This window comes from Dunckerocampus dactyliophorus, chromosome 21 (genome assembly GCF_027744805.1).
Source record: "Dunckerocampus dactyliophorus isolate RoL2022-P2 chromosome 21, RoL_Ddac_1.1, whole genome shotgun sequence".
NCBI classification, from domain to species: domain Eukaryota; kingdom Metazoa; phylum Chordata; class Actinopteri; order Syngnathiformes; family Syngnathidae; genus Dunckerocampus; species Dunckerocampus dactyliophorus.
Genome location: NC_072839.1, coordinates 6,344,941 through 6,355,958, shown reverse-complemented (window position 1 = coordinate 6,355,958; position 11,018 = coordinate 6,344,941). Strand labels below are relative to the sequence as shown.

The 11,018-nt window shown below is 39.2% G+C and overlaps 1 protein-coding gene and 1 long non-coding RNA gene across 5 annotated transcripts in view; one reads left to right on the top strand and one right to left on the bottom strand.

Annotated features, from left to right (window-relative positions):
- Window positions 1-11,018, bottom strand: part of sspo (SCO-spondin) — a 112,876-nt gene that overhangs the window by 97,122 nt on the left and 4,736 nt on the right. For all 4 annotated transcript variants that reach the window (XR_008567341.1, XR_008567342.1, XM_054765537.1 and 1 more), the window contains exons 5-15: window positions 10,745-10,915; window positions 10,441-10,664; window positions 9,210-9,312; window positions 7,420-7,578; window positions 7,248-7,333; window positions 7,044-7,169; window positions 4,937-5,093; window positions 3,037-3,289; window positions 2,825-2,966; window positions 1,005-1,140; window positions 705-877 (exon numbers count right to left, since the gene is read on the bottom strand). Coding sequence is in view for 2 of the 4 variants with exons in the window: in XM_054765537.1 (XP_054621512.1) it covers window positions 705-877; window positions 1,005-1,140; window positions 2,825-2,966; window positions 3,037-3,289; window positions 4,937-5,093; window positions 7,044-7,169; window positions 7,248-7,333; window positions 7,420-7,578; window positions 9,210-9,312; window positions 10,441-10,664; window positions 10,745-10,915 (1,730 nt within the window). In the remaining 2 variants the exon portion in view is untranslated. The remainder of the gene's footprint in view (window positions 1-704; window positions 878-1,004; window positions 1,141-2,824; window positions 2,967-3,036; window positions 3,290-4,936; window positions 5,094-7,043; window positions 7,170-7,247; window positions 7,334-7,419; window positions 7,579-9,209; window positions 9,313-10,440; window positions 10,665-10,744; window positions 10,916-11,018) is intronic.
- On the top strand, window positions 8,150-10,758 carry LOC129174013 (uncharacterized). The gene is made up of 3 exons (XR_008567343.1): window positions 8,150-8,265; window positions 8,386-8,454; window positions 10,469-10,758. It is a non-coding gene; the product is annotated as an uncharacterized LOC129174013 (long non-coding RNA).

Genomic DNA, 11,018 nt, shown 5'->3' with positions numbered 1-11,018 from the left:
TAGAAGACGTTTTGGCTTTGATTTGAGCAGTTCAGCAGTTCATGCTCATGACTAGATAGGTCTAGAGACTTGAGCAGTCCTATCTAGTCTCAGAAGATGTTTTGCCTCTGATCCAAGTAGGCTTCATCAGTTCATGCTCAGGACTAGATAGGACTAGAGATGAGCGCTGTCTTAGAGGACATTTTGGCTCTGATTTTAGCAGTTCATCAGTTCATGCTCAGGGCTAGATAGGACTACAGACTTGAGCTGTCCTATCTAGTCTCAGAAGATGCTTCACCCCTGATCCGAGCAGGCTTCACCAGTTCATGCTCAGGACTAGATAACACTAGAGACAAGCGCTGGCCTATCTAGTCTTAGAAGACGTTTTGGCTCTGATTTGAGCAGGCTTCAGCAGTTAATTCTCAGGACTAGGTAGGACTACAGACTTGAGCTGTCCTATATAGTCTTATAAGACATTTTGCTTCTCATCCAAGCAGTCTCTAGTCCTATCCTATTCTGAGATAACCTGAACAGTCGAGGTATAGTCTATTTTATCCTATTTTTTTCTGTCCATCTATTCTATTTTTCATTTCTCTGGGCCCTGAATTAAAATTCCGTTCTCCGTGTTGCATGTTATTAATCTAATTTCTTGAATGCTTGAATTCTGAGGTTCTCAATGCTGAAGAAAGGTAAGCAATTGCAATTTTGTAATTTCGTTTGGTCACCTTGTTTGTGAAGTGAGGCTGCAGAGTAATGATGACGAGGGGTCCGTCTAAGTGCCAGAGAAGCTGAGCTCCAAAGGTCTGGATGAGGAGAAAGGCAGAGGATGCCCTCCGCACTACTAGGTCCCCCGTCACCACGGGTAACAGCTCTCTCTGGCCATCCAGCATCACGGCCCCTGGTGGAAGCATCAAGGTAGAAGGGAGGGACATTGGACTGACATATTTAGCTGGAATCAAACACGGTCGTGTTGCTCTTTTGACATAACGGCAGGGAATATCATATCAGGGAATGAACAAACTCACCAGTGTCTGTGACGGTGACTGTGGTGCGAAGTGCAGTGACTGACATCTCTCTTAGACAGCCTGTTGCACTGCCCCCTCTCTCAGATGTGCACTCACCACAGCGCACACTCACCACCAGCTTTCGGTCAACATAGTCCTGACAACACAAACATAGAATATGCGTAGACCTTCAAATAAAAGAAGGGTATCAACATATTCTTTGTCAATATCTTATAACTGTCACTGTGAGTGTAGTTTGCAGTGGTGTAGCACTAACAAAGAACTGATGTTACTAATATTTGGGTTACTTTATTACAAACCTGTACAGATACAGTGGTGTTTGCCCCCTTCCTGATTTCATTTTTGTGCATGTTTGTCACACTTAAATGTTTCAAATCATCAAACAAATTAACAAATTAAATAACTGAACACAAAATGCAGTTTTTAAATGGAAGTTTTTATTATTAAGGGAGAAATAAACCTACATGGCCCTGTGTGAAAAAGTGATTGCCCCCGTCCCTGTTAAAACTTAAATTAACTGAGATTAATTGAGATCTATCAGTCTGGAAAAGGTTATAAAGTCATTTCTAAAGATTTGGGACTCCAGCATACCACAGTGAGAGCCATTATCCACAAATGGCAAAAGCATAAAAGAGTGGTGAACCTTCCCAGGCATGTCCGGCCAACCAAAATGACACCAAGAGTGCAGTGATGACTCATCTAAAAGGTCACAAAAGACCCCACAACAACATCCAAAGAACTGCAGCGCCACACTTGCCTCAGTTAAGCTCAGTGTTCATGACTCCACCATAAGAAAGACACTTGGCTAAAACGGCCTGCATGGCAGAGTTCCAAGACAAAAACTACTGCTGAACAAAAAGAACATTAAGGCTCGTCTGAATTTTGCCAGAAAACATCTTGATGATCCCCAAGACCTTTGGGAAAATACTCTGTGGTCTGACGAGACAAAAGTTGAAGTTTTTGGAAGGTCCCATTACATCCGGCGTAAAAGTAACGCTGCATTTCAGAAAAAGAGCATCATCAACAGTCAAATAAGGTGGTAGTAGTGTGATGGTCTGGGGCTGTTTTGCTGCTTCAGGATCTGGAAGACTTGCTGTGATAAATGGAACCATGAATTCTGCTGTCTATCAAAAAATCCTGAAGGAGAATGTCCGGCCATCTGTTGGTGACCTCAAGCTGAAAGCAACTTGGGTTCTGCAGCAGGACAATGATCCAAAACACACCAGCAAGTCCACCTCTGAATGGCTGAAGAAAAACAAAATGAAGACTTTGGAGTGGCCTAGTCAAAGTCCTGACCTGAATCCTATAGAGATGCTGTGGCATGGCCTTAAAAAGGCGCTTCATGCTGGAAAACCCTCCATTGTGGCTGAATGACAACAATTCTGCAAAGATGAGTGGGCCAAAATTCCTCCCCAGCGCTGTAAGAGACTCATTGCAAGTTATCACAAACGCTTGATTGCAGTTGTTGCTGCTAAGGGTGGCCCAACCAGTTTTTAGGTTTAGGAGGCAATCACTTTTTCACACAGGGCCACGTAGGTTTGTATTTTTTTTCTCCTTTAATCATAAAAAGTTTCATTTAAAAACTGCATTTTGTGTTGATAAAATAAGAAATCAGGACACCACTGTATACTGCATGTCTGTAATTGTTCCTTAATGCGTAAAACTGAATTTAAATGTATTGAATCACTTTTTGGATTTGTAGCTTTTTATGGGTGCATACATAATTTGCGTTTTTTTTGGTTTTTCTGTCATTCACAATAGCAGGAATCGACTGTACAGCTCAGTACTGTACTGAATCAAGTCAGTGGTAGGTCTCATACCTCCACAGTAGTGAAGGGACAGTCTCCTCCTTGCAGGGAGTATCTCTTCTTGTCAAAGGTGGTGACATGTAGCGCCCCCATCAGGCTGCACTGAGCTGCACATTTCTCCCCCGTACATTGCCACTGACCTGCACTGCAAACGCTACAGCAGGAATATGGGAAAGTCAAAAGAGGCGTAGACGTTTAGAGCAAGAGACACACTTGCACCTCACCAGGTGTTGCATCTCTGCTGAATCTGATCTCCTGACTGGTATGAGTGTCTGCGATGGAAACAGGGGCAATCATCTCTTTTGAGACAGCGTCCCTGGTGGAGGAACAGACCTGGAAGACACTCACAACCCCCCACACACTCCTCCCGGCACTGGCCCATCGATGCAGCCGGGCCAGGGAGTTGGGGGGATGCACAGCTGGGGGGACAAGAGGACACACAGTCTGAAAAGACCTGGCCTCTGGGACAGACCCGAGCTGTGGAGATACAAATGTAGGAAGGGGGCTAAACAAAATGTGTACATTTATGCAACCTTTGGTGTTTCTTACTGCAGGAGGTCCTCAGTTTACGGCGTAAATATATTGTGAAAAAAATGCATCAGGGGGAAAAAAAAGAGAAAACTAGAAAAGCACTCAGACCTCCGCCAAGTGCCATGGTTCGCCCCATACTGTGATTTATACCATAAATATTAGTCCTATATTTATTTTATCTCCATATTTAGATTCCTTAAACATGAAAACATACTTGTTATCATGCTAACACCTAGCATGATCGCGCTTAAGGTCATATTCATGGCAATCACAAAAAATGCTAGTATGCTTGTTAGCATGCTAGCAATACTAATATGCTAATGTTAGCATGATAACACCTAACATAATAGTGTCTGCCTATAAAAATGGCTAAAAATGCTACTATGTTAATATTAGCATGCTAGCAATGCTAACATGCTGACGTTAACATGCTAACACGTAGCATGATAATGGTAATTGTTCATATACTGTATGTGTCTACCCATTAAAACAGCAAAAAATGCTATCATGCTAACATTAGCATGCTAGCAATGCTAACATGCTAACATTAGGATGCTAACACCTAGCACAATAGCACAATGTGCCGGGAATGCTAAATGTCCCAAACAAATGCCGAAAATGGTCCTATCTCGCAATGTTAAAGAATCCTTTAAAAAAATTCCTGGACATAGACGGTGATCCGGATCACCCCCCAAAACTGAATCAGTTCTTCGATATCCCGTTTCCGACAATTCCTGAAAATTTCCTCCAAATCCATTCACAACTTTTGGAGTTATTTTGAACGCAGACAAACAAACACATAAACGCCGGCAAAAACATAACCTTTGCACTTTGCGCTGCTCTCGGCAAATGTAAAAAACGTAAAAAGTAAATGTATTGTGTTATTTACAAAGCACTTGCGGCGGAAGAATACGTACACCCTTTTTCAGAAATTTGGACTCTTCTGATTGGAGTGCGTCAAAGAAAAGGAAAGCCAGTGAAATTAAACATCATAAAATGCTCAGAAAGCGGAGAAACGCCGACCGACCAACATTGGCCGCATGCTTGGTATAAGCCAGTGGTTTTCAACCGGTGGCTCGGGACCCAGATGTGGGCCGAAGCGCCGTTTTCAGCGGGCCGTGGGTCTACGCCTGGGAAAAAAATCCATTAATGGCAAAAAGACCCAATGTCTGTGAATGCACCTCACGTTCCCGTCTGGGCTATTTGCATGCCATATTTGGGTGACTGACTGACACACAGCTGCAGATATCTGCTGGAGAAGAGAACGGCATCTCAGTGGAAAACCGGTCCACTATGATCAAAAATTCTCGCTATTTGGGTCACTGATGGTGGGTCCCACAGCCAAACCATTCCACGTCCTGACCATCATCTATAATAAAGATGATATCGTTGAACATATGGAAGGGTCTGCTCCCATTTATCTGTTTATGACTGTATTTCATATGTCCTTCCTGCGTTCTTTGCACAGTGTGAGTGACTTAGGTACAAGTATCCTTTATGGACTTACAGCGCATCATAGGACCGGAACGCTTCTGTAAACCAAAGACCTCAAACGCAGTACAGCCTGAATAGATGAATAAATCATTCCATTACCACATAGGGTGTCTCTCCTCCACAGTATGATGACATGCTGCTGGGCACACTCTCGAGAGTAGCTTGCCAGCGTGTCACACACTGCTGCCTCCCGCTTCTCGGGTGGCAGGCTACAGAAAAGATACAGGCATGTATCGACGTACGCTGCTGGGTCCAGCTGGAAAAACACAGCACAAAGTGTCCAAAGTGAGCCATTCTAAAACACTACATTCTAAAAGCAGAATTTATCGAGAAAAGTAAAAAAAATACATTAAAAAATGTAAAAAATCAACAGTAATTTTACAAGCATAAAGTTAATATTTTAAGAGAAAAAAAATTGTAATCTAACGAGGAAAAAAAACAGATTTTTACAAGAATAAATAACACCATGTTAGTAGCATAGTGTTGAAATATTAAAGAAAAAAGTTGTAATATTATGAGGAACAACAACAAAAGTCGTAATTTTACGGAAAACTTGGTTGCGGAAAAAAGTATAATTTTATGAGAATAAAGTCAAAATATTTTGGGAATAAAGTCACAATTACAAGTTTAAATATTGGGAAAAAAATGTTTAAAAAAACAGCGGAAATGGAATAAAAGCTGTAATTTTACGACAATAAAGTCAAAATATTAAAGAGAAAAAAGTAGTATTCTAACAAGAGGAAAATTTTACGAGAATTTTACGAGAATTTTACATAATTTTACGAGAAGAACTCATAATCATATGAGGACAAATAATGTCATTTTAGTAGCACCTATTTGACATATTAAAGAAAAAAGTCATTGTTTTGTACGTTGTAATATTATGAGGAACAACAAAAAAAGTCATAATTTACGGAAAATTTGGTTGCGGAAAAAACTATAATTTTATGAGAATAAAGTCAAAATATTTTGGGAATAAAGTCACAATTATGAGTTTAAATACTGGGAAAATAAAAAAAACAAACAAACAGCGGAAACGGAAAAAAAACAGCTGTAATTTTACGACAATAAAGTCAAAATATTAAAGAGAAAAAAGTAGTATTCTAACAAGAGGAAAAGTCATAATTTTACGAGATGAACTCATAATAATATGAGGACAAATAATGTCATTTTAGTAGCATAGAGTTGACATATTAAAGAAAAAAAGATGTTATTTTGTTAAAGTCATAATATTAGGAGAAACAAACAAAAAAAATAGTTCAAGGAATAGGTTCCAATATTATAATAATTAAGTTATTATGGGAATCAATTTACAAGAAAAAAAATTGAAAAAAATGAAAAAATGAGCAGTAGTTTTGCTAGAATGAAGAGAAAAAAGTTGCAATCTAACAAGAAAAAGTCATAATTTCACAAGAATAACGTCGTAATATTATGAGGGAAAAAAAATAACGTCATTTTAGTAACATAGAGTTGAAATATTAAAGAAAAAAGACTTCATTTTTTTGAAGTTGTAATATTATCGCAAACAACAAATAAAGATGTCATTTTTGGAAAATTATTTTGCAGAAAAAATGATAAATAAAGTCAAAATATGATGGGAATAAAGTCATAATTAAAAGAAGAACATTTACAAGGACAAAGTTCAAATTGTTGGATTTAAAAAAAAACCCCAAAAACTGCAATTTTATGAGAATAAAGTTAAATATTAAGAGAAAAATGCATTCAAACAAGAAAAAAAGGTGCAATTTTATGAAAAAAATATTCTGAGGAAAAATAATGTCATTTTAGTAGCAGAGTACTACTGTATATATATTATTATTATATTAGAGTAATATATATATTAAAGAAAAAATATAAATTAATTATTAATATTATTTTTAAAGATCATAATATTATGAGAAAACAAAACAAATTTTATTTTTTGTAACAAAAATGTATAATAATAATATTTATAAAATAAAAAATAATAATATTATGGGAACAAAGTGAGAATATTACAAAAGAAAATTCACTAAAATTATTTAAGAAGAAAGATGAAATATTTGGCGTAAAAAAAACTGCAAAAATGCGGGAAAAAAGAGCAAAGGTCAACTCCATAGTAGTAATACACATTTTCACCGATATCGCAAAGCTGTGATGCATGAAATTTTTTCATGAAATATATGCCGTGCTGTGTGACTATGGGTGTATCACTGTTTACACCTACGCGCGGGTGGCATTGTGTGAAGGGGATTTCCAGCAGCCGATGACACATGGACTCAGCTTGCCTGCGTAGGGACGTGTCCCCCGAGATGTCACAACTGTGCCCCAGCTCAGCAGCATCACTGCAACCCTAACAAAAGCATGGAGATCCATTGGAGAAATAGAACCGTACTGCTGTAATACTACATAAGCATGTGCACGACAGTACTTCATTCTGCTGGTCGGGAACTTTCCATGAGTTCCCAAAGCTGGCAGCATACTGGGACACAGTGCCGCGTATGGTGGTGAAATCGTCTATGGTATAGAAAGTAAACAGGTTACACCTCCAAAGAAAAATGTGCGTGTACAGTGTAGTCATTAATAGTGTGTCTGTGCTTCACCGTTTGGGTCGTTGTTGTAGCTTCCACAGAGCCCCCTAGTGGCTGCCAGGTGCTCAGCCGTGACTGTCAGATGGATGGTGTTGGCAAGGTCGAACTTCACCCTCACCCCGAGGCCACTCTCCACAAAGACAAAATCTCCGAGCCAGTGAACACTCACTCCTGCAAGTGGGAACAAATGTGTTGCTTTTTTTGTTGTGCTAACTGCTAAGTTTGGTAAGGCCAACTACAGTACATTCAAGCACAAACAAGGACAGAATCCACATACACACCACAATTGTTAAAAGTTGCTCAGTCAAAATGTATAAACTTTGGTGGACGGGTTTGGGGGAAAAAAAAACAGATCCTGGATTTGTTCCCCTTTCCTTTTGAACACATTTGTCAGTCAACAGATATGTAACGCACGTGACTGCCTCCTACAGGACTGGAGTATATTGTAAATGACCATTATTTATAATTGCTCTAATTTAACCCATAAAACCAACACTTGAAGTGTCCTAAAATGTGCCCTAGACTAATTTGTGCTTGATTTGAGGTAATTAAGCGTCCTAAGTAGTTTACAGGAAACATTTTGGAGTGGTTGTTATGTGACTATCCCAGGAAATGAATTCCTCAAAATGGCCGCCTGTCAGGTACGCTAGCTATTTATTCAAAAGCTTATTCTTTACATTTAAATGTGATTTCAAAGCCATTTAAAAATTCTAATGCCTTTAAATGTCTTAACATGTGTCCTAGACTGATTTGTGCTTGATTTGAGGTAATTAAGCCCTAAGTGGTTATAGGAAACATTTTGGAGTGGTTGTCAAGTGGCTATACTAGGAAATAACTTCCCCAAAATGGCCATGTCAGGTAAGCTAGCTATTTACCAAATTTTATTTTTTTGCCATTAAAGGTGATTTCAAAGCCATTTAAAAATGTTAATGCCTTAACAGCATGGCAAATACTACAATTAAACTGCTCTTACTAAAGGAAACATTTCGGAGTGGTTGTCAAGTGACTATCCCAGGAACTGGCCTCCCCAAAATGGCTGTATGTCAGGTAAGCTAGCTATTTCCCAAAAAACTTTTTTTTTGCCATTAAAGGTGATTTCAAAGCCATTTAAAAATTCTAAAGCCTTAACAGGACGGCAAATACTAAAATTCAACCTCTCCTACTATATGTATTCAATGAATTGATATAAACAAGCCAAGAAAATGTTGCTATTGGCCTTTCAGCCTTTAGTCACAGTAGCAAACATGCTAATAAGAACCTCAATAAATGTCACTGTTTCAATTATTTTGAATGATTGGATGTTCTTTGGTTCATTTTGAAGTACATTCGTTTGCAAAGAAGTAAAGAAACAGAGAGGTGATTTTCTAATTAGGAATATTTTACCGTGAATAATGTAACATCACACATCTTTGACATTAATTTGTAGTATTTGGGGGAAAAAACACTTCAGAAATGTGAAGTCATAAAAATGTATTGGCATGTCTGCAAATTAAAGGTAAAATCAGCTCTGCCCGCCACAAATACATTTGGACTGCCACGGGTAAATTAGTCTACCTGCTGGCCCTAGTTCATAAGCATGTTGTAATGTCTCTATGAATAGATTGCAGATCTGGAAATACTGTACTGGCCCTGTAGTTACTTGGTATCGATCCAATATGTGCAGTACCACCCACCCCTGGTGCAACACAAGTATTATCCATATACTAATATTTGGAAGACTTTTGCTTCACTTGACATGTGCTAAATTAGCATCGTCATGCACATATCATGCAATTAGAAGTGAAGAGTGACAGTTGGCATACCATTTTGAAAAAGGGGTTCTCCACTTGGGACATGGAGGTTGTTGAGGGTTAAATTTCTCTGCTGAATTGTAACCAAATCGAGGCCCATCATCATTCGCAAAGCCTGAAAAGAAAGATCCAAACACAGTGGTGTGAAAAAGTGTTTCTTATTTTTTTTGCATGTTTCTCACACTTACATTTTTCAGATCATCAAACAAATTTAAATATTAGTCAGTCACAACACAAATTAACACAAAATGCAGTTTTTAAATGAAATGTTTTATTTTGTTTTATTGTTTTATTTTTTTTTTTTTACCCAAGTTGGTTTCAGCTTGAGGTCACCAACAGATGGCCGGATATTCCCCTTCAGGATTTTTTGGTAGACAGCAGAACTCATGGTTCCATTTAATCACAGCAAGTCTTCCAGGTCCTGAAGCAGCAAAACAGCCCCAGACCATCACACTACCACCACCATATTTTACTGTTTGGTATGATGTTCTTTTTCTGAAATGCGGCGTTACTTTTACACCAGATGTAAACGGACACACACCTTACAAAAAGTTCAACTTTTGTCTCCTCAATACCACAGAGTATTTTCCCAAAGGTCTTGGGGATCATCAAGATGTTTCCTGGTAAAATTGAAACGAGCCTTAATGTTCTTTTTGTTCAGCAGTGGTTTTCGTCTTGGAACTCTGCCATGCAGGCCGTTTTTGCCATAGTCATGAACACTAAGCTTAACTGAGGCCTGCAGTTCTTTAGATGTTGTTGTGGGGTCTTTTGTGACCTCTTGGACATTTTGGTCGGCCGGCCACTGCTGGGTCACTGTGGTTGACTGAAGTCCCAAAGCTTTAGAAATGGCTTTAAACCTTTTCCAGACTGATAGATCTCAATTCATCTCAGTTATGTTTTAACATGGGGGCAATGAGCTTTTCACAGAGGGCGATGTAGGTTTGGATTCTTTTTCTCACTTCATAATAAAACATTTCATTTAAAAACTGCGTTTTCTGGTCAACTGTGTAGTCATTGACTAATATTTAAATTTGTTTGATGATCTGAAACATTTAAGTGTGACAAACATGCAAAGAAATAAGAAATCAGGAAGGGGGCAAACACTTTATCACTCCATTGTAAACATTTTTGTTAGGAGAGTTAAGGTTACTACTGCTAAATGGTCTTTCTTCATAGAGTAATAGTGTTTAACATCTGCTAAAATGTTTCCATAGTACCACTAGTGCAGTGTGTCATTATATACCTTACTGCAGTCTCCTCCGTCTACACAGACTGTACTGATGTACACCGTCCAGGTGCCATCGATGGATGAGGCCAGCAGGTAGGTGCAGGTACCCTGGAAGTGGAAGTGCTTCTTGTCAAAAGTGCGATAGTGGGATCCACCCCAGGACATGCAGGTGGCTGTGCCTTGAGGTGCCCTGACGCTACCCAGAAGTCCACCACGTACCAGTGGGGACAACTGGGAGTCTGGAGATGCGTGAAGGAACACAAAGAGAGTTACAGTGTAAATGTGCTAATGCTAGATGTGTTAGATGATAAGTGTGAACCTGGAAGGAGAGTGTAAGTGCAGGACAAGCAAGTCTGGTCAGAAGCATTTCTCCAACTGAGTCCCCACTGGCTGCTGCAGCACTGCTCCATCGCCATTAGCGAGGAGTTATGGACTCCGGGGAACTCCACACAGCTCCATGTGGAGTAACACTGGCCACGCACTCCTACACCTGAATGAGATGAGATTAGAACTTTATTTATCCCTTGGGTGTCTGCTCTCAGGGACATTAAACGTCCAGTAGCAGCAACACCGTATGCCATATAGAAGGCAGT